The sequence below is a fragment of the Haplochromis burtoni genome, unplaced genomic scaffold (assembly GCF_018398535.1).
Source record: "Haplochromis burtoni strain Fernald_Lab_line unplaced genomic scaffold, NCSU_Asbu1 Contig_6, whole genome shotgun sequence".
Classification (NCBI taxonomy): Eukaryota; Metazoa; Chordata; class Actinopteri; order Cichliformes; family Cichlidae; genus Haplochromis; species Haplochromis burtoni.
In genome coordinates this window covers 3,153,992-3,178,629 of record NW_024582367.1, presented here as the reverse complement: position 1 = coordinate 3,178,629, position 24,638 = coordinate 3,153,992, and the positions used below count along the sequence as shown (strand labels likewise).

At 39.0% G+C, this 24,638-nt stretch overlaps 1 protein-coding gene across 1 annotated transcript; it reads left to right on the top strand.

The window, feature by feature from the left end:
• The first annotated feature begins 351 nt into the window (after positions 1 to 351).
• dusp3a (dual specificity phosphatase 3a) lies at positions 352 to 23,345 on the top strand. The gene is made up of 3 exons (XM_005913663.3): positions 352 to 743; positions 10,632 to 10,864; positions 14,838 to 23,345. Exons 1-3 carry the CDS (start codon positions 553 to 555, stop codon positions 15,065 to 15,067), a joined length of 654 nt encoding a protein of 217 aa, XP_005913725.1. The 5' UTR covers positions 352 to 552; the 3' UTR covers positions 15,068 to 23,345.
• Positions 23,346 to 24,638: the final 1,293 nt, after the last annotated feature.

Below are 24,638 nucleotides of genomic sequence, written 5' to 3'. Positions count from 1 at the left end.
TTTCTAAGAAATATTAAGTGGCCTGAAAAAGAACAATAAAAACTAAAAGACCACAAAAGAAAATGTAAAACTGAAAAAAGAAAAGCAAAAAACCACAAGCAACGATCAAACTGAAATAAATCTATAAATAAGAAACAATGAAGAAAAAAAAAGATATTCAGTATAGGGTTATAATCTAAAATATATGCAATTGAAAAAAATAACACAAGAAAATTAAATAATAACTTTCTAAATCTGGCATTTGATGCTGAAAAAAATGCACTGCAAAAAGTAAAGAACAAATCAGTTTTTAGTTTTTTTATTCAAAGACATGTATCTTTTACTTTGAAAGTGTGACCGGAAGTCCTTCTAAAAACTGCTTCGCACTTGTCGCCGACGAAGTGTGAAGCTGTAGAGCTCGCGCCTCTTCAGACTCAGACACCTTGGAGACAAGAAGACAGCGCGAGCACGACTCACACGCGGACGTATAAAATGCTGTTGAACAACGAAACCAGTCTGACGAGTCGGGCTCTGGCTAAATTCTAACATTACTCTGCGAGCAGAAGAAGAGCCATGAAGAAACACCTGAGTCCTACGAAACAGCATCAACAGCCGCAGCCGCCACCACCGGCTGAAGTCCCGGTTCCAGCCTGCGAGGTGACCGTCCAGCAACTCAACGAGCTCCTGTCCGACGGCAACGGCTTTTACAGCCTACCGACACAGCACTTCAACGAGGTCTTTCCCAGGATATACATCGGTAACGCGTGAGTCATTCACCATTGAATCTAACACGTGATGCCGTTGTGACACTGACAGGTAGGGCAGCGTGTATTTCAGAGACACTCCCTACACATACTCCGACCAGACGCGACCATGACAACGGTGTCGCATGTCGGTTAGCACGCGCGCACGAGCGGTGGTCCTCCGCTGTCATCATCATGGAGGAAGCGACAGGCGGTTGTTGACAACAGATAACCCCGAAATACTAGCCTGATTTCAGGGAGAAGTCAGTAGCCAGACAGTTGAATAACAGATAACACTGCAATATCACGACTATCTGTCAATATATAATATTATTGTTATTATTATTACAAATCTACGTGTGATCCTCTTTACCTTTAAAGCAGAGGAAACCAACGAATTCAGAACACGAAGGACGAAACTAAAGAGGTGTTTTTACTCAATGAACCCCTCTCTGTCATTAGTATCATTGCCATGTCTTCATCAAGCCGCTCCCCTTTCAGTCCCGCTGGGCTGCAGGAACACAGCAACCGTCACCACTCTTCCCCCACCCCCCCATCTTTCATTTATTATATGAAAAGAAGAAAAACATTTTCTCGCAGAGCAAATTGTGGAAAAAAAGAGATGTGAATTCTTAGTCTAAATTGTGAAGATGCTCTTTAGACAGGAATAAACAGGAATCTAGTCAATTCATGTCATATATAAGTTAATTCAGCAGTGTCAAACACATTTTATCTCTTCCTATTAAAAAGGATTTCTTGCTCCCCACTATAACCAAGTGTTTGCTCATATGTCATTGTGTGATCTTTTGGAAACTCCTGCATATCTCTTTAGGCTGGCGCTATGTTAATAAAAATTATTGCATTAATTCCTTTGTTTACTTATAATGTTAACAAGTACACTCACCTAAGGCAAATGGAAACTGCAAATGACTGCAGCTAAGATACTAAAAGGAGGTCATGTGTCACATTCCTTGCAGAAAATGAATTCATATTTAATATTTTTCCTGCCAGGTAACTAATTAATCAGGTAATCTCCCATCTCTGTAAAGAAATGTGACGTATATATGTGTCTTTCTCACAAAACACAACACAAAATTATTTGCAAATACAAATCTGTGCATTAAATAGTTGATTGTAAACATCTATTGGAAAACGTCTAAGACTGAACACAGGCACAAACCAGACCAGTGCTTTCTTTGTGCATAATCAAATCATGGAACAAAGGTAATAGAATTAACTTAATAGCAGCAGTATGTTTTTTTTTAAAATTTATTTCTTCCTGTAAGAGATGCTGTGCACACACACACACACACAGACCCACACATGCAGCGTATATGGAGTATAATGTATATTTGTTTATTAAACAGGTCTGCAGCTGAACCATAAATCCATGGTTGTTTGTTGACTTGGTGCTATTGGCTTTGTAATGAACATGCTGACTGTTTAGGAATTTACTACCCAGTGTTCCAGTAAAGCCAGTTCAGATTGTGTATGAGATGTACTGTAAAATCTTCCCACTGAACCTAGAGATAAACAGAGATGGTCCTCGTCTCACTACTGGTATTGCTATTTTGGGCTTTTTCTTTGCCTGTAATAGCTCTTTTACAATACACGCATCGCAGCTCTGAACTTTTCCAGACCTTATTCGACACAGCTGCATGTGGGGCTGTTGAATTTACATTAATGTGTTTTAATCTGCCAGCTCTTTACTACAAATGTAAGTTATAGTCCAGAAATCATCTATTTTATATCTTACATGCTCTATCCTAAGAGCTCCCTTGCCTAAACCATAGTATTTCCAGTAGTGATAAAGTGGACTGTCTCCTACTGTGTGAGAAAAAGCAATATCAGATAATATCCTGAACTGATTCTTGCCAGTTGCATATGCATAGTTTATGAATATTTTATGCACAAATCTGTGATTCCCCAATGTTTTCTTACCTGATTTGGTTGTTTGCATGCTGTGAGGCAGTTATTAATACTATAACATCTCTTGTGGCAAAATTTTAATTTATTTACCAATAAAGCATTGTTACCTAGCAAGAAGTTCCTGAGTTCAATTACACCACCAGGCCTGGGTCTTTCTCTGTGGAGTTTGCATGTTCTCCCCATGTTTGCTTGGGTTCTCTCCAGATACTCTGGCTTCCTCCCACAGTCCAAAGACATGTAGTTAGTGAGATTGGGTTAATTGGTAACTCTAAATTGCCCATAGGTGTGAATGTGAGTGCGAATGGTTGTCTCGCTATGTGTTAGCCCTGCAACATAGTGGTGACCTGTTCAGGGTGTACCCCGCCTCTTGCCCTAAGACAGCTGGGATAGGCTCCAGCCCCCTGTGACCCTGACAAGGATAAGCGGAAGAGGATGAATGGATGGATGGATGAATGAATTGGTTAGCACCATCAACAAGGAGGTCCTGGGTTTGAATCCACCTGAACAGAAAGCTGGAACCTTTCTGTGTAAGGTTTGCATGCTCTCCCTCTGCATGTGTGGATTTTCTCCAGGTACCTCTGTAATTTGAAATTGGCTGTAGGCGTGAATTAGGGTTGGGCGATATGTAAAAAATTTTCCAACCGGCAATCGTCAGTCCAGTAATCGACAATGGGCAATATATTCGCGCATGCGCAGACTTGATGGGCGGAGCAATGTAATCATGGGGGGACTGATTTGCGCGTTTACAACACAGAAGAAGTCCAAACATGGACGAACTAATTTCCCAAAAAATTAGGGCTGTCAGCATTAAGGCGTTAATGGAGCATTAACGCGGCTATCACGATTAACGCAATAAATTTTTTTAACGTGCTCAACCCATCTGGAGCGCAGAACAAACAAACTTTGGACAAAATGCCCGAAATACGTTGACAGAGACATTTCAGAGATTCTGACTCAGTCTGCGCTCCAGATGTTAATTGTTAATTGCATTAGTCGTGATGACGGCGGGTTAACGCTGACCGCACTAAAAAAAATTATGAAGTCGCCAATTTGGGATTTCTTTGGCTTTAAACCAGATGAAAGAAGTAAACCTAAGGATCTAACCAAAGTGGAGTGCCGCTTGTGCAGACGTACACTGTGAGCAAAGGACTCTAAACACGACTAACTTGCATGGACATGTACATGTCCGCCATCCGCCTGAGTATGCTAGGCTATCACCAGCTTCTGCAGGTCCATCAACAAGCATTTGGGTGCACTCTGAGAAGGGTGCATTTGCTTGAAGATAAAAGAGGGTGCTGTTAAAACAGCGCTACTATTTTTTTTCTGTTTGACTGCTTCTATTAGCTCCATCATTATTAGCAAAGTTACTCTTAAACACCTTACTGTTGTTACTCTTATTCCTCGACTGGTTGGTGAGTGGTTGCTGGCAGTCTCTAGGTGAAACTGGTCACAATAATGGTCCTTTGGTCATTACCAGATTGCCACAGTTTTGTGTAGTTTGCATGGAAAACTGGGCTAATTTGCAAAAAACCTCTTTATGTGTTTAAAGTGTAATTTTGTTGCTATTAAAGAAACAAATTTAGTTTCTTTTGCATATATTTTGCTGTGTGGTAATGTATACCAGCTTTTACAGAGCAGCTCTTAATGCCACCTTTATGGATTTGTGGTAGAGAGAACAGATTCAGGGATGCCTCAAAGAAACTTGTGGGTTCAATCACTGCCAGTAGAGTGGTGGAGGAGCCGAGCCGGACAGAATACAAGCACATTACTGTAGCTCAGTGCTACAACACAATCAATCTGGATGTGCCAATCTGTCCGGCCAAGTCTCCAAACAAAGTGCTGGCAGACCTGCGCTCTGCTGAAGCTGATCAGAGAAAACTGTCAGCATGAAAGAGCGACTCTAAAGTGCTCTCAGCTTTATGATTTCTTTTGTCGAAGAGATTTTGATGTCTGATGAACAAACTAGGTTTGAGTTTTCGGTGGGGGGTAATTACTGAGCTATTTTATTTTAAAGCATATCTTAGAGCTTAGAAAAGCTTGAAAGGACAGTGTAACATAATGTGATATTACACATATCTCAGGCAGGGAGAGGTGGTATTGATTGTTGATTAAAGGCTGTGCCTTGTCCACAGTTTCCACCTCTGGGACCCAGTAATCCTCCCTGCTCATCTCATTAGTTGTACCTCGTTATAAATCAAATTATGTAGCTGGCCGGTAGAAATCCATTGGATGAAAACCAGTGCATCTATTAACACAAGACTAGCATGTGGTGCATCTCGCATACGCGTTTTTTACGGCGCTCGACTTAAATTAGAAAGAGATCTGTCCTTGAAAATGTTCATTAAACTTTCTTATCATAGGTACCCTCAGGAATTGGACCCATTAACCATTTTTAGGTTTTGATATACAGTTGCCTGTCAGATTTTAATTTTTTTAGGTCAAGACACAGTTTCATTTACATAATAACTGTTCATTTAAGATGTACAGTAGTCACTCATGCTGACATTTGATGGGACAATGTACAGCATTGCTTTCCCTTCTTTATTTTCATTTAATAGAAAAATCAGGGATACTTATACAGCTGCCAAAAAACATCCCATTTTCGTACTCTGTAAGGATTTAACATTTTCAACAGACCATTAAATTGTAAGTTCATATTTTTTTTGTACATACATACATTCGCTCATTGTGCATCACTTTAAAGCTCACAGCTAGTCGCTTGGTTTCCTACTTAACCCTCTAACTTATTTATTACCTGTTCATTTGTCAATTAACAGTATTCCTCACTCTCATTGGTAGTTGCATTCAATTCTCAGATTCCGCCCACTTCACAATCACAAGAAATTATTTTGCCTGTAGTTACCTGCCAATTGCCCATTAATACAAGTTTTCTTAGTCTTTGAACTCAACTGGAGTGACAGTTCTTTCCTACGTTGGTGTTTTGACCACACATCTGCATTTGTTGAGTCTTTCTGCTGATTTATTCAGTTCTTTCACTTAAAATAATGTATACAGCAGACACTCAGTAAAAGTTTAAAGTCACTAATTCAATAAACAAGATGTTGACTAGAGCAGCACTTGTGTTTATTGAACTAGTCAATGTTTGCATCCATAAATGGATTATGAGTCTACTTTGCCAGCTTGCAATGTTTTCAGTTCAGTTGTAGTCAGCACTCTTAAACCACGGTGTGCAGCTCAGAGACTTAAGGTGTGGTTGTTTGCTTTGAGAAACGCTCTGGCTTTTTGTGAAGCTGGTCTTTAATAATGGATGTGTTGGGACTGCAGATCCCAGGGTAAGGAGGCCGGGACAGGCCCGGCAAATAGGAAGGAAGCCATCGGCTGTGAACCCAGTTGAACCTACTGTGCCTCTGCATTGTGTTGTGTAGAAGTACAGTATAGGCCTTTACACACTACTACCCTTTACACACAAAGAGATACGCATGCCTACGCTTTACTTGCTTCACTTTTTTTTGCATTGAAGTGCTCATAGTGTGCATGCATATTGAATCATTTATGAGCACTAGCTTAGTCTAAATATACACAGACTTTTTGTGAATGAAATGAAGATATTATTAATGTGTAGCCTGGATTTCTGAATCTCTGCCCTGTAGCTACGATGCTAGCAGACAGGCTGCTTCATCCCTCCTCCTTTGGTTGCAAAGTAACATTGTAGCAGAATTTCTTGTTAGGTGTTGCAGAGAGGGTTTTGCAGCCTCCACCTCTAGGGAGCTGCCCAGGGTCACCTCACCTTGCCTCCAGGCTCACGTTGACGTTAAGCCTGTATAGTAAAGCTTTGTCAGAGTGAACGATTTACAGATTCGTGAAAATGGTTTTAAAATAAAAAACAATACATATATACACTTATATCATGAATAGTATTTGTAAGGCAGGCTACGAGGTCAAGCTGCAGTTAGTGATGGGTATTATTAGGAATTTAGTAACACTATCATTGATACTACAGTCTGTATAAGTCAGATTATTGCTGCTTCTGAGTTATTGCTATGCTCATTTATGTTTGTTTAATTTCAGAATTTAGAAAAAGCTACTCTCTCTTCATATATGTGCAATAAAAAAATAGTAAATTTTAATTTCAGCTATAATCTTGGCTTCTATTATTGATCTTAATTAAATGATCTTGATAAAACTGTCACTCTTGTCCTATTTGCTATGGATCCCTCACTTTTCTATGTGTTATACAGAAAGTACACCCCTTTCCTTTACAGTGTCAATTTCACCTCTTTCTAGAAGCACCTAAAAACATTCTTGCTGTTTAGTTCAGCTCCAGATGAGATAACTAAATGAGAGAATTCAATTAACAAGCTGTCTAAAATCATAATGAGAAAACTTTGTCCATTGCAGTGTAGTAGAAATATGTCTTAAGCATAAGTGTATGCAAATAAAACTGCAGATATATGAACAAAAAACTTTATAAACAACACATACCAAGGCAGAATTATTACTCACAAAGTTTAATCTGTGGAGAATTGACTGGTGCCTTTATTTCTGGATTTCTCAGAGTCTCTCACCCATTTTCACTCCATTGTCACTGTGCAGATTTCCTAAGGCACGCGAGCTTCCACCTGGGGCTTTCTTTGCCCCCCATCTGTAACTCCAGACATTTAGTGATGGCAGCAGGCTGGCAGGCAACAACTGTAACCTTTGTGTTTATAGCCATAAAAACACCACAATGTCAAGAACCACCTCTTTTTTTCCTTTTATTTGTTTTTAATTTTATTTGCATTTAAAAATAAGGTCAGGGTAAATGAAATTCAAGAACTGCATCAGGTTTATTAAGTTAATGATTATTCATGTCAAATTATCACCATAATATCAAACAAAGTAATCTTTAGCAGACTTATGACCAATGAAAAATTATGTCTGGCCTCCAAAACAGCTCACACTAATTTCAAAGTATATTTGATATTATTTGTGGTAGTCTTCATGTTCCTCCAGGTAATTTCCTGTTTTACTTTGAAGTTTAGCTGTTTAGATGTGCCTTATTTTGGTTTTAATTCATGCATTTGTTCTTTTCCCTCTTTTGTGATTGTCATTACTTTCACCTGTTTGATTGCATCCACCTGTGTCCTGTTCCCACCTGTCTCTTAACATCATTCACCCTTGTGTACTTTTATAAACCTGGCTTTCCCTTTAACTTTGCCACATTTTCTTCCGGCTTCCTGTACCTATTTTTTGGACTTCTTTTTAGCTGTTGGACTTTCTGTATTTTTAGATTCTTGTATTAACTACTTTTTTCTCTTTTTGTTTTTTTCGCTACCCCGTGCCATGCACTTGAGTCCAAAATCAAAACTTCCTTAACACAAACATTTCTCTAAGAATCAATGAACATTGCATAAATACTTATACTGTAGCTGCAGTGTTTGTCCAGATGCTTACCAAAGCTTTGGTGTTATCAGCTCTCCTCATGTCCCATGCCTAGCTGTGATCTTGTTAGATCAGCTGCTCTCAATGCCAGCTAACATAAGCTCATGGCTCAGCTGATAGGTTTCATTGCATCCCATTGACAAATCTAACATAAGACGTGCTATTTGCACTGCTTTGCTATGCCCATAGGTGCTGGTTCTTCTGCAAGCTACTTTGAAACCCACCTCCAACCACTCATCACTAAATCACCAAATACAAATGACTGCAGATAGAAATAGCAGTCATCTTATAAATATAGTAATCTTTAATGAAATATATTTTGCTTGCATCATAACTTTGCCATAATATGTACAACAGCTTTTATATACTTCCAGTTTTCTCCTCTATTTTTTGTGTTTTCGATTATGTGCAATTTCTTTTGTTTTAAAAAATTATGTGCAATTAGTGGCACTAAATGTACCATAAACTTGGAATACAACTTATAACCTAAATACACAAGGAGGTTTTTTGTTCAGAATCAATGGGCAGTGCCTTTGGCCAGGTTGGATGTGGATGCAGGCATTGGGCCAGGCAGGCTGGAGCAGCCAGAAGCTTGTACTGCTTTGTTATGGTTTGTTAGCTGTGTGGGACTGTTTGCTTTGTATGGGTCTAATGTGCAATAACGCAGCTCTAAAAGGGGATGTGTATTAGAGCAGGAGGTAAGCAGAAACAGATTCATTGTTTCCTGGAAGTAGGGTGAATGATGATGGAGGTGAAACTACTGGAGCAGAGCTGTCTGAGAATAGAGAGATTGTTCTTTTTGTCTGTTGTCCTACAAAAATAAAAAAGACAAATACATCAGAGTCTGCAGACTGAAAAATGGACACCTTTATAGGTCCTCAGCAGTTTCAAATGGTGCCCATTAGAGCTGGATTGGACTGGTTGGTGAAGAGGGTAGTACACACTGCTGTATGAAAACCAACCATTACTGAGAAAAAAGACTTTTTTTTGGGGGGGGGGGGGACTATAATCGAACTCACAATGGCTGATGCTTTAGACACTCAAATAGCCAAATTTTCTTATTTTTCTTATTTTCAGCACAGTACAACAAGCTGTGCTTATGTGTTACAGACATAGGAGTAATGCTTACTGACAATAAACCTCTACTTAGATATTCAAGAGAAATAAATAAAATAAATGATCTAAATGATTCCAATATTCATTCAATTAAAACATTTCAGATATATTAATCATATTAGAGCGCTTCATGCGCCCCACAGGATGTAGGCAGTATTTTAACAGACACCCAAGGATGTTTAGCAGTTTGTTTGTTTTTTTTTATCCATCAACTTGACTTCACTTTGTTTTAAACTGCTCAGTAGCTAGCCCAAGCCTAACACTGGTTTACATTACACTGACCAGGTCACTGTTGTGGTGATTACCTGAGAGTCTCATTCTGTAGTATGGACTGCAGCCGGTAACAGGAGTCCTTGTTGTGATTTTGTAGGAAATCCTGAAATAAATGCGGTTATTTTTCAAAAACAATTATTCCAAACCTTCAAAATGTAGTGCAAGTCTGGCCACACAGTTCACGTTAGCTAGATGAATATATAGGGTAAGGGAAACTGTGTTACTTTAGTGTTTAATGAGCACATGTGCTACCGTTAACATGAATGATGGCATGTTAGTGAATTGTATTACATTATTAAATTAAATTTTTTAAATTTTATTTTAAATTACTTATCACTGCATATTTGTTTTTCTTTTCTCGCTTCTACCATCTGTAACCTTTGAAGCATTTTAACCCTATAATGCCCATTGTATCATATTTGATATGAGTTTCTGAGACCTCTAGCTCATCAACATGATCAATACTTGACATAATTTCAAAATGTTATAGATAAAACTCTAAAATTAACACTGTTGTTAACAAAAAGTTGCAAAAAATGACCAATATATTCAATGCAATACAGAAAATATATAATAAATATACAATAAAAATATATCATACACAACATGATACAGCAAAATATATTGTTGAGTTTGTTATAAGGGTTAATAAACCTCTCAGTTCCAAAACAATCTGAATTTTCTGGCTAGTTTTTTTGAAGGGTTGGGTCTTTCAGGGTTAAACTGGAAAAAAAATTGCTGAGCGATTATAGGTTTGATTGATATTTGTAATTAGACCTCGAGTCATGAGAACTCTACTTTGGAAATAAGTTGAGACAAAAGGCACTTTAATGTGACTTTTGTTTGAAAAATCAGTACGAGGGAGCTGCTTTTGTCTCCCAGCAGATACTCAGTATTTGGCTGTTCATCAACAGATGCAGCGAAACACTGTGTGCTGCATGTGGTGTTATTGCGACCTGTTTGTCAAAATACCACTTTAAAAAAAATTGTGCTGACACACTGCTTTGCTGTATCTGTCAGGTGCTGTTAGTACTGTTATTTGTCTCAGATGTCTTGTTCTGTGTCTGCACATTCATCATTTTATTTCAATTTCAGAGGCTCTGTGAGTTTAGTCCAGTGCCTCTAAATTGAAATTAAATTGTAGACTGGTAAGCATATTTGATCAGTTTTTTTTCATCTCTGATCATTAACCTCTTCTCGCCTTTGCAGGTTTGTCGCTCAGAATACAATGCGTCTGCAGAAACTTGGTGTGACGCACGTCTTAAATGTAGCAGAGGGCACCTCCTTCATGCATGTCAACACCAGTGCGGATTTCTACGCTGGCACGGGCATCACCTATCATGGCATCCAGGCCAATGACACAGAGCAGTTCGACCTCAGTGCCTTCTTTGAGGAAGGGGCTGATTTTATCGACAAGGCCCTAGCGCACAATAATGGCAAAGGTGGGGTTATTTTGTCGTGTATGTTTTATCTATTGGACTAAGGAGCTAAATGTTAACTCTTGAAATACATGTATTCATTTTTAGTAGAATATTAAAATAATGGCCACCAAACTTTTGTGTGCAAGTGATCTACCACTTAGCAACAAGTGTACAAAGTGGTAGGACATCCTAACACTTTGCACATATAACGTTGTTGACATTTTTTGCTTGATTTGTAAAAGGGGGAAAAAAAAAAAGGACAGACTGTGGGATGTTTTTCTTACTTACGCTTATGTGCATTAAACTGTGGACTACAAGCTGTCCAGAGACCAAAGAACTTCCCGTTACAGTCTTGTGTAGCAAAGAAAAGCACCAAATTCTGTTAAATAGCTGTTTGTCAAATTTGTAGTCGGTTTCTTGAGAAAGTACAAAAATAATACATCATTTCTACATTCTTCAGACTATTTTTATTTAGTGAGGTCTTAAAAAGCTGTTCAGGAGCCATAACTAGAGATAACACCCACTCAATGTTTGAAAAAGCCCATTGTTTTCCCTATATTGACTATATATGGTGCTAGGAAGTCTGTATGCTTATATATGCACAGGTAGAGAATATATTGATTGACTATATTACATTACATCAGTATTAGTATGTGTTAGTACCCCAAAACTTGGGTAAAACTAGCACCTAAATATATCCAGCACCTCAAAGAAATGTATCCCTTATGCTGGATATTTATATTTATTTAACAAATGGGAGCACTATGCCTTTCTTACTTCAATAGCTCACACTTAAAAGTAATTTGCTCCAAAAGTTGAGACATGAAAACAAGTTCCTCTTGTTGTTTGTCTAACAAGATCCAGTCTTAGTACTCCTCATTGTTGTGGATCTTAAAGCAACAACAGGAGATAATCACAGTGGCCCTGAACACCTCTCGCTAAATCTGACACACTCATGAGTCCTGCTCCATATTCCATTACCCGATCACATCCCTGCACATCAGCATCGTCACAATGTTTGATGTGTAGCACACCTGTAAGATGTTAAACGGGTGCTGTAATACTTTGGGACTGTGTAAAAGAACAGAACAAGTACTGCAGTAAAAAGTTGTAAGAAAGGGGAAGATACAGAAATCACTAGGGAACTGAGTCTTGACTTTCATACAACTTCTAGGTCAGGCATACTATACACCATTTCAGGTGTGCAAACTTTGAATTTTGAATAGTACGAATCAAAAAGCAGCTGTTTCAAATCTGAAACTGAGCATCTTAATTCCCCAAATGTTTTTTGTCACTACAGTGCTGTGGTAAATCAAGAATGAAGAGCTCCTGTGGAGAAGAGCGCATAAGAGATTTAGCATGTCTCATCTCTGCTTGGTGGTTTTGCCGCAGTTTGACATTTGTGCATTGTGCCACATTAAGTGTGACATTTTGTGACGCTCAGCTGTAAGCTTGGAAAAGGTCCAAGGTCCAGGATTTTAATGAGGAACTGCACTGATGCATTGCTCCTGTGAGTTTTCCATAATGAAGACACAAGTGTGCAGATCTGTGTATTTTCCTCCAATCAACAGAAAATCAACACATTAAAACTGCAATGATGAAAAGTAATTTAACGGCATCAACTGTGGTGATATGGAGAAATGGTTGGATTCATGATCTAGAATTAAAGTATGATAGATAATAATTTATGCTGGAATGTATATTTCAGACAAAATTTATATTTTTTAAATTAATTATTAATTTATTATTTATAGTTATTTAGCTTGACAAATTGAGGGCATGCAGGGGGTGGAGGGTGCTGCTCCGTCTGCGTAATTTAATTTGGGTGTGGTAGTTTCTTGCAGATCACGTTTGAAGCACTGAGAGGAGCCTTAAGAGCCTGATGCTTTTTTTTCATTGGCTCATGCAATGCAATGAAAATGTGTTGCTGCACCGAGCAAGTGGCAGGACATAGTTTAGGAGCTTTTTTGAACGCCATAGTTCAACAAATTTGGAGTGTGTTGCCAATAAAAAGGAGGCATCCTGCTGAACCTTTAAGGTCAAAATGATGGAATGAGTACATGCCCATACTTTTGCACCATGCATGAATCAAGTGCCTGGATCCAGAAGGTTAGCTCAATCTGAATTAGTTTATATTTTCCTAAGAGCATCGGGATGAGTTTTTCTCATTTTAGTTTGATTTTTGAAGATATGCAAAATGTGGAAGTTTCTTCCCACGTCAAAATTCCTAGCTCCTGATATGATTTCAGATAAACTCCAGGAGTTGATCATTTCTTATTTGGGCCCTGAGAAATTGGTAGGCACATTTTTCCATAGAGCTGAGCATTGTCACTACAAACATAAAATTACTCTCATAAGTGGTGGGGGCATGTGTGGATTAATATACTGTGCATGTCCTCGTGGGGAACATGCACAGTGTGAGAGAGGAGCCAGTCAAAGAAAAAGGAGAGAAGAGGGAGAGAAAGATGTTGGGGATAAAACTATAGTAGAGACAGAGAGAGGTGTTGGGTTTCAAATAAAGTGCAGAATCTGCAGATCTGACCTGAGCCGAGCACATCAGCTGCTCTGTGAAGGTTGCCAAGTTAAATCCCTTGTGGCGTTTTAGCCAGTCTGTAATGGAAGTGTAAGTTAGACAAAGGTACACCTTAAAAATGAACACAAACACACAAACTGGCATGAACATAAAAATACAGAACAGTAAACACACATGTATTTTGCACACACAAAGACGACATTGATTCTTTGCTGTGGTCGGGATGTGGGTTCACCTCAGCTGGTGGAAGATGATTGACTTTGCTGAGTCTGCAGCAAAGGTCATGTCTTATATATGCAGCTTCTAGAAGAGAAGCTGCTTTGCTGGACAATCTTGGTCACAGCATATGTTTTCCAACTACGGTACTCTAACAATCTCTTATTTTCTATTTATTTGTTTCTGCTTCATTTCCTCATTTTCTTCCACCTCCTACTCCCTCCTACACGAGGGAAAACTCCTGTTTGTGCTCTGGTGCTTTAAGGACACTGTATACTTGATACGAACCTGAAAAATCATGTTTTATTTCTGTGTTGAATGTTCACTTATCTTAATTTAATGCCCCACATGTGAGAAATAAAAAGAAATAGACACAATATATTTGATTTGATTAATGATTTGCATTAAAGGGGACTTTTTGTGTTAATTTCAAACTCCAAATGTGTATTCTTGGACTCGACTAGAGTAGCTTTGCATGATTCATGGTTTATTTTAATCCTTACTTATCTTGTGGTGGCCCTTTGTACTGACGTTTACTTCATTCTCTACCTGAATAACTATTTTGCCTCCTTTCTGAAAAGCCAGCTTTTTTTTTTGATTGGCTGTTCTTCACAAACTATATGTTTAAACAGTTAATGGGAGGGGCTTCATTTGTCACAGTCTGTGCCTACGGTGGCCATATAAGGGATAGCCACTCTAATATATTTGGGTTAATTAATAAATCAAGCGCACAGCTTTCTCTTAAATCTCAAACTCACTTGCTGTTTAGTTTAGCTCAAGCAAAGATGGCTAAAAGAGTTTTCAGTCAAAAAGATCTATCTAGAGGAAGTTCAAAGAAATCCCAATCAAGACAATATACACAGATCAGTAAGTCCATGACTTCACGAATAATTGTCATAATTGTGATCATAGTTTTTGTGGCAGTCAAGCAGCCTTTAGCGTCTTCTGTAACAGCTGGTCATTGTTCATGAATAAAGATAGCCAGGGCAATCCGACAAGTTTCATTTATATGCTTCTTCCAGTGTCACACCGGGAACAGATATTTTTGACGCTCTTACAGAGTGACAATTACAGGATGTACTAGTTTATGCTTTTTCCTGTGCAGTGGATAACAGATAGCAGAGGAGCCACAATGAGGCCTGAGAAAACTCTTCTATGAAAACTATTTCTCTGTGGTGTGTGTGTGTGTGAAACCAGCCTCGCACCATAAACAGCTTTCATCTTATTGTTCTCTGTGTCCTCCAGGGAAGGTGTATGTACACTGCAGAGAGGGCTACAGCCGCTCCCCCACCATGGTTGTTGCTTACCTCATGCTGCGCCACAGAATGGATGCACGGCTGGCGGTGGCCACTGTGCGGCACAAGAGAGAGATCGGTCCTAACGACGGCTTCCTTCGCCAACTGTGCCAACTCAACGAGAAGCTGGCAAAGGAGGGCAAGCTGAACGGGGACCTGGGCAAATTAAAGGCCAAGTGAAAGCTGGAGAGGTGCTGCCCGTCTCCTCCGGCCCTGCCTTTGACTGGCTGCAGCTGCTCTGGTAGACTGACCCCACCCTGACCAAACCAGCACTCATCTAACACATCAGGGGTATTCTGAAGCATACATGCATTTATCTGTGGAAGTATTCCTCGTGTTCACACACTTGCACATGTACATGCTGTTCTGTTTGAATCTTTAGTCCATGTCTCTCACTGCTGTTCTACAAAGAGTGTGATCTCAAAAAAAACCCATCCCCCTTTTTATAACTCCACACAGATTTTGCTGCTCATACCCTAAAGCTCTGAATTCCTCTCATTTCTGAGCTACTTAAAGCATTCCTTCAATTCCCACAACTTAGAAATTTGATATCTTTGCCCTGATTTTAAAATTTTACTTACAAACTTGTAGGAAATAGAAGATTATAGCACAATCATTCCATAGTTTACCACTGCCGGGAATGTCAGTGATGTCTCCGCCAGTAGGAGTACTCTAAATAATTCCAAATAAACTCCTAAATATTGAAAGTTGATGGCCACAAATGATGCAACACAGAGTGGATGAAGGAAAATCCCACATTCCATTAAATCTTAAAAAAAACAAAACAATGACGCCCAGTCGATTCCTAAAAATCCTTAATTCTTCCCTTTGGGAGAAAGATTTAATGCACAAACACAGATGATTCACACTCTAATGCACCCTAATACACAATGTAGCATTTCAGTTAACAGACTCAGGCCTCTTGTTTGACAGCGGTAGCATGAAATTTATCTGCAGCGCAAACGGTTGTCGACAGAGCCGCCGCTGCTGAGAACAGGAAAAGGTCGAGCCAATTAAAAATAATGAGCTGCGTGAGGCGTTCACGTAGCAGCCATATTTAGCCTCTGATATGATGAGTGTTCACTGCAGCTGGATAGTGGCTCAGTACAGTAGATGCAGAAATCTGAGGAGAACGCTGGATCAAATATCTGCTTAAAAACAGGAAATGCTTTGCCTTCAATTTGAAATTAGCTTATTGTCATTCCCAGTAATGGGCACATGTGAGTGGTTTTAAAGTATGTTTGTAGCCAGAGGACGGCTTTTCTTTTCTTTTCTTTAATAACATTTGTATTAAAAATAAGTTTAGGTTTGATGATCTTCAAATTTGTGAGACTGCAACAGCATGTTAGGGTCACTAAAGGTTAACAAAAAATAAAATTGAGGCTAATGTGACAAATTTACAAGAAAAAAACTTGTATCTGCCTTTGTTTCTCATGAATTTGTATGTTTTTGTAAAATAATAAATTGTCCATTTTTCCTGAATTTATGAATATGATTATAATCTTGAAGATTTTGGACTTTTTCTCAGATTGTAAACATCCTTACCAAGCCCCTTACACACTCGCAGTGGCCCTAATACACTGTTGCTAAATGTTCTTAAAATACCATAATCAGTATGTTGTTTGTCAGTAACTCTTGCTTTGTCTTTCAGCACATTGCTTGCCTTTAAAAAATAGTTTACAAAGTGCTTTGACACAATACACATTAAAGTCACATACAAAAAAATGGGCGATAAACAAAACGATGACCAGAAGGGAATCCAGTTATGGAATCACACTAAAGCCAAAGTATAAAAATGTGTTTAAAGAAGTGATTCAATGCAGGTTGCATAATTTTCATGTAGTGTTACATGTTAAGTCATCATCATGATCTCAATATGGAGAAAATAACTAACTGGGATTATGATTTTTTCCGAAACCCAGCAGCACGACCTCTTGTTCTTAGAGGAAAATCGTAACTTGCTTATCTTTATCAACAAGGCTAAAATACTCCCAAACAATTTACTAGTTACAGTTGCACTTGCCTCCTTTAAACTTACTGAGCTGAAACGATAATTTCCCCTGTAGAGACTGCCCTCCGGTGGTGTTTCTCTGCATTACACATCAAGGCATGACCTCATTTCTGCACCTGTATCAGGAGCTTCTATTTTTTTGATAATATTTTTCTGGATAATATAAAGGTAACACACAAGGCTGTTGCATGTGAATGTAGGTTCTTCAGTTAAAGATGGCAAAATAGTTACTGTTGCACTTTGGGTTTGAGAAAGTGGGTTATGAATATTCTGCTCAGAGGTGTTTAAGATGTTGTTGTTTACTCTGCCACCTTCAAACTAGGGGCCTGTTGTTTTAACTGTCAAATGCATCAGCCAGATGGGATGCCACCCGCTTCCAACAGAAAGATCCAGCCATCACGCCACCAGAGAGTTGCACACTGCCAATTCCCTGACACAACCATTCACTCAGAATCCCAAAACCACTGTTTCATCCACACAGAGGTCCCCACACAACATGTCACTTATCTCACCTCTAAATGTGTGTGTCATACGCTAACTAATACACACACAGGGTCAAATTAGATCACAACGCCTTTTTTTGTTGTTTTTTGTTTTGTTTTGTGTGCACTAAAGCATTGCAATATATGTCAATACCCCATCCGATATATAGAATGTAATCACATTTATATGACTAACAAGGCAGTAGCTGTTACATATAGGCAACTTTAGTTCAGCAGTACATTTTGTATTTAATACTGGGCATAATACTGTAAACTAGACCTAGTGCCAGGAAGGATGGCGATGGAGTGAATTCTTGCACCACATGAGTCCTCAAGTTAGAGAAGTCACACGAGCGAGATCAGACACGCATAGACTCGTGAACTAAATGTCATGTTGGCAGGATTGTTGTCATGCAAGAGAGGAAGAGGAAAACTAGGTTCTCACCTCATTAATGGCACTATTTATTCCTCCTTTGATATATCTGTATACATTTAAATATATACATGTATACTGTATATACATATTTAAGTGTTGACATATATGAATGTATGAGCAATGTGTCTATAACGTGTAGGTAATGTCAGTATCGTCTTTATATAACATGTTCTACTTGTATGTAGCGCTTTCATTCTTTCTGTTAATTACATGCACATTAATATTTGGATATGATGTGCATGTAAATTGTTCTGTGTAATTGTGGTAGTTCATATCGCAATTGTGCAAAACGTGCTTATGATGGCAGGGTTTTTTTTTTTTCCTGGTGTAACCAGGATACTGGGGCATGTAATCATTGTATCTAAGTAGCGTTTTGTACAGCGTAACGTCTTCATATCAGTGCAAATGGATTCATTAAATACAGCAAGATGCAGGTGGCATCATTAGACGCAAGTGACCATCCAAAGATGGACTCATCCCATCACCCATTTCATTTGGCATTATTTCCATCTCTCGCTTTTGATGCTTTAGGATCGATATATTGGTTTGTTTGGATGAGAGTGTTAGTGAGAGGAATATTTTTAGGTGAAAGGAAATAACAGGATCACGTCTGGTGTCACTCAAACCACTCGTGCTTATGGAATGAAAAAAGAAAGAAAATGGAAAAAATATTGCATAAAAGATCCATGTCCAGAAACTAAAGGGAGGTTTTGAAAAGTGACAAAAGGCATTTAATATAAAACTAAAGATCCACCTTGAGTGGCTGGACTTGGATATTTTATGGTCCTAGTTTTTCAGACGTTCAGACCTTGCAGATCTGTAGTCTTGTTGCTCTCTCCTCTTACGTAAAGCGAGCACAAAGCAGTCAAGCAAAGTGCGCCATTTAATAAGTCAGCTTTTACATTTATATTTTTCTTTATAATTGTAGGTACATTAAGCAGATCGAGATTAAAGTCTCACATTAAATGTTCATATTTCAAAGCAAGCAGTGGAAGTCTACCCAAATTAATCACTTACTTGTTTGAAAAAGAAATTTTCAAGAAAGTATTTGACGTCTCCAGCACATTTTTTATGTCTTAAAGTAAAATATCTTCTGCTGTTGGACTGTTAATGATAATTTGGCTCTGGGAAATTACAAAGTTCAGTTTTCACTGTTTTTTCAGAGGTTTTATTGACCAAATAACCTATTGATCAATCAGGAGAACAATTCTCAAATTGATTAATAATGAGGAAAAAGCACCTTCCTGCTCCATGTAGTGCAAGTAAAGAGTACATGAGTCTACAAATATACAGCCAGCAGAGACATTTTAAAGGCCATGTGTTTGTGCTGATTCCAAAACATACACTGAAATGTCCAGTGCTGCTGTGGCCTCTGACTCATTATTGGCCAGGAGGAAAAGTCAGAGAAGGTAATGTTCTCACAGGGAGTTAAAACCGAGGACAAATCCTGCAGAGCGAGAACATAAGTGCGCTTGTGATTGCGGTTCATGCGCAGGTTGTTCCAGTTGACTCTGAGCCCTCTCATTTGGCCATTTTTATACATGTGAAAATGTTTTAAGCAAAGCATTTGACTTCACATCTTGCAAACGCTGCTTCCTCTTGTGGCAAGATAAATCGGGTGCAGTAGTTCAAATTCCCGACCTTTAAGTATAATTTAGTAAATGCGTCATACCACTCATTCCCATCACCTCATCATGAACCCCACACCACCATTATTGTCAATGAAAAGGTAGTACAGATATACGGCTATATTATGTGTTTAAATTGTCAGTTCCAAGCGACATACGCGACAAAAACAATTTATATTATAGATAATTGGCTTTGCCATCATTCAGATGGCCTGGGGTTTCACTCATGCAACTGTTTGGATCTGCTCTATAATACTGCCCTCCTTCTGAATACACAAAAAGCAACAACAAGACACGGTTTGGTACCTCTTTAAATTTGGGAATTGGTATAAATGTCCTCAGCTCATTCCAGGATGAGGGTACGTACTTTAAAGCATCAACTGCCTACACCGACCTGCTTATCGGGTAACTCATGGAGGGTTTTCAAAGCACTCTGTGGTTGCCCAAACTGATTTTCTGATGCAACTGAAATGACTTTTTGGATGCAATGATGTGAACAGAGAGTTTTTATCATGGCAACACTGCTGGCTTAAACACTGTTCTGTAAAAGAAAAAAACACTGCCACCTGCTTGTTCAACAAATCTACTGGTTTGCACACCAATTTTAATTATTTAAAGTGGACCTATTATGCATATGTATTTTTAAATTTTTTTAGTACTATAACAATGATGCATGCTCATTTTACAACTTACAGTTAGGGAGCTAAAATGGCTCAGTGCAAACAGAAGACAAATGGAGGGGCTGCATCGAGGCTCAGTATGAAATAAATATGGACTGTTTTGAATGAGAATTATGCAAAGCTAATCTACTAAATTTAGACTGTATTTATATAGCTACAATTCACAGCAACAATTCTCTTGAGGTACTTTATATATTAAGATGAATATTGGCTGCAATATTAGTGAGAGAGCCTCAACATTGAGCAGCAGCAATGGTGGGGAGAAAGAACTCCGTTTTAATAGGAAGAAACTGGCTCGTGGGGGGGAAGAGAGAAAACAGAACAAAACACAAAAGACAAAATCAAAATTAAAGTCATGCAGTTGTGGCGTGGAGACACACAGGACGTCATTAAGGGTCACCTTATTCAATGCCAATTATCTTTCTCCAAAAGGAAACTTTGAAGAGAGGTCCTCTGTCTCCTGAATCCAATGTGCAGGTTCCTTAGCTGAATGGCTCCCATTCAACTTTTAGAAACTTTAGGGACCACAAATAACTGGGGATTTATGCTTCATCTTATCTGCAAATAATTCTGAAACCCTATGACATAACCTACACCCTAACCCTAAAAATGAGGCTACAAGTCCCATAAACATGGCCCACAACTACCACGATTGGCCTGTCCAGTACTGTTACCACTCAGCCGTAAAACGCCGATGGGATATTGTCATCACCCTGCCAGGCAGGCGGTGTGGACACCCAAGTTTATGAATGTAATAAGTTGAGAAAAAGGCAACCTAAGAGTTTCAAATTGATACCATAGATGTATCTGTTAAAAGTGTCAGACAAATTTAAATCTCAGTGATCTCAACCCTAAGATCAAGGTCAGAGGTCAAGTTTTCTGAAAATCTTCTAAATCCGATAACTCAAAAAGGACGTCCAAGTATTTTGAAACTGATGCCACAGGTGCATCTGTATTTTAAAATTTGTCATTAAGAGAATAATAACCATTGCCTCAATATAAGGAATAATAATCATAGTATCAATATAAGGCAAATATCAGCAAATTCCTGAAGGGGTACTGCCAAACCTGTTGGAATGGACATGAGGGAATGTACAGAGAAGTGGAAAAACTTGAGGGATAAATATGTTTGCCTTTGAAGAGAAAAAATACTGACCACAACAAAGAGTAGTGATGCCAGGAGGGAAAAATGCCGGATATTTTATTTGTTCCTATTGTGGCAGGCACTGCATTTAAAACACTGGGACACAACCACAAGGTAATTAACACACAACCATAAATGCTGCCAGCAATGTCGGCCGCTGGAGTAGTTCATGTCATGGCCTCTAAAAAGACTCACTGCAGAAGTCTAAATCAGATAATACTCAGATAATAATTCAGATATAAGATACCGTAGGATCTGATTGCGAATCCTAACCCTGATACTGAATGATTTTAAGGAGAAGGGAGCCAGTGAAGAGAAGCCAATATGGATCTGGAAATGAGCATAATAGGTCCACTTTAACACATCGTAAGTATTTATAATCCAGTCTCATGTTGTTTGTCTAGGTCTCTTTTCATTTTTATTTATTTTGCCCCTTATGTGAAACCCTGAATTGCCAATCTGAAGCACCCGTTTGTTTAAACAGTACCAGCATCATTTTGTGGGTAATAGAGTATGTGTTATGTATTATCGAAAATGTTGAAATGCCATTGATATTGATATATATGGTTCTATATTCTGAGTATGTAACAAAAGGCATTAAGACCGTTGTGAATTGCTGCATTTTACTGTAACTGGGGTGTTACAGTGTAAAGATAGGACATTGTTTGATATTGGGAGTTATTAAAAAAAAAAGTTTGACTTATTTTCTCCTCAAAGTAACATTTAGTTTTTTAATCTAGATTAAAGTTTATTCTTAGTTTCATTAAAGAAGGCTGTTTGTTTGTTTTCATTTCAGAGGGTTTTTTCTATGGTAGGAAATGTGTGACCCACGTCTCCAGTGTAACCAGTGAGTTTATTATCCGTGTTGTTTTTGGATGAGTCACTCACATGTATAATGGTAGTCAGACTAGGGCCAGACTGTAATTGCAGCTCATTCATAGCGCCCGTTTTAAAACCAGAGAGGAGAGGAGGATGGAGGGTTGTTAAATTACTCGACTGGAGCCAGGTAGTTGTGTTTATTATTGCAGAAAAGTACCTTAAATTGACTTACAAATAATTTCCTGCGATTTTCACTCAAACTCGCTGTCCCGTGTGGCGTGTCTCTGTAAGGCAAGAAGCTGCCATGTTTAAGACCTCTGTGACTGACAGCCGATATCTTACATCATGGAAACTCATCTGGCTTCATGATGTAGTAAACTCCTTCCCTTCTCTTACCCTTCAGGGCGTTCAAACAAACACCGGAAATGACTTGCAAATACCATCTGGCGCAGGTAAGGCGCTGACATGCAGAGCTGTCATCATTTCTCTTCCACTTTGCACTCCCATCCTGATGAACAGCTTAAAACAAGAGTTTTAGCACAAATGAGCCCACTGCCCGACTCCTCCTGGAGTCCATTACACAGTCTCGTCACATATTTCTGTTGTACAGATATGTACAGATGTTGCAAAGGATGTTGTTGGGATGATGTTGTATTGGCTGTTAATGGGTATATGCACATATATACTGATCGGTGGCAAATTAAAGGAAAAGTGAGGGGATCCAGTGGCTTTGTTGTGCTGTTGGAGGCATTTTGCAGGCATGGTTTGTCCCCTTAATGATATCGTCTCTTCCAGGATGACAGTAGCCCCATAAACGGGGCACAAAGAGTGGTTTGGAAATTATGTGAGGAAACTGTGGCTCATCATCATCCAAATGCCAGTGCCAAGGAGCATTGAAGTGACTCTTGCAGCTCATAGTCTTGCCACACCTTTAAAAGCCACTTTATGTTCTTATTTTTTCCTGTAATCTGTCACCTTTCGGTACATATATATTTGTCACCACCACTGTCATCTCAGCATAAGCATCACAACAGTAACGGCACTCGGCACCCAAAGCCTTACAGAAACGATCGATTCTTTACGATATGTTTTTGAGTTTTTTGTGTATCTCACTTCACACAGTAGGAAGGGACAGCTCCCTTATTATAGAGCGAGACATCATTGAAGTGCACTTGATTTTAAATTGCAATGTTATTTTTCTTACCTTTGAGAAGTCCCTTCTTTCTTATGTTTAAGAAATAAATGGCTGAGGTATTAACGGCTTTGAGTGGTTTATTATTTTGTCAAACATAACACGATTATTTTAAAGTGACTTTGTTCTCTCCCGCGAGAGAAAAATCATCTGGGATCAAGAGACTGTTGCATCAAAACCAGACGGTGCTAATAATTTATATATAAAATATGAAATAAGCTAACATTGGTAAACAGTGGCCTAAAAAAAACCAACCCCCCCAAAAAATAACAGTACTTGGATCATAGCTTCTAGGCCTGAAAGGTGAGGCCACAGAAGTGCCTTAAATCTGCATTTATCTTAACTGCCAGCTAGGGGGCGACTCCTGTGATTGTATACAAGTCTATAGGAAAACATTCCAGTTTCCTGATAACTTTATGGGCTTGGTCACTAGCTTCAGGTCTTGTTGTATTGTAATAAGAGCATTATTAAACTAAAGATTAAGGGATGGCCATTGGCTAACAACAGAGCCCTTATTGCTCTGTGTGTTGTACACAAGCAGTTTATTAATAAGCTTAACTGACAAAAGCACAAATTAGGTAATTTGTCCATCCATCCATCCATCCATCTTCTTCCGCTTTATCTGGGGCTGGGTCGCGGGGGCAGCAGCCTAAGCAGAGAAGCCCAGACCTCCCTCTCCCCAGCCACCTCTTCTAGCTTGTCCGGAGTAACACCAAGGCGTTCCCAGGCCAGCCGAGAGATAAAATCTCTCCAGCGTGTCCTGAGTCTGCCCCAGGGCCTCCTCCTGGTGGCACATGCCCAGAACACAGGAGGCGCCCAGGGGCATCCTTGTCAGATGCCCGAACCACCTCAACTGGCTCCTTTCGATGTGGTGGAGCAGCGGCTCTATTCTGAGCCCCTCCCGCATTGCTGAACTTCTCACCCTACCTCTAAGGGACAGGCCTTTAGACAGGGACCTTTTCCTAGGAAGCTCATTTCTGCTGCTTGTATCCGCGATCTCGTTCTTTCGGTCACTACCCACAGCTCGTAGCCATAGGTGAGGGTAGGGTCTCCCATGGCAAAGGCCGCCCCGAGGCCCGGCGGACTGATCCCCAGCTACCAAGACTAGATAATTTGCACATACTTCAAAATCAGCACAGGGGAAGGGTACAACATATTTATATGTTTAGTCAGTTTTGAGCTGATGAAATATTTATCAATAAATATTAAATATTTTTATTTCAGTTTTTATTTTACTTTAAGCACAAATCTTTTCTTTTTGGGACTACTTTGTTCTGTCACATTGTGTTTTATTTGATTTTTTTTTCAGTTATTCTTCTTCATTTATTCCAAAAGCTATGAATAAATCCTTTTAGTCAC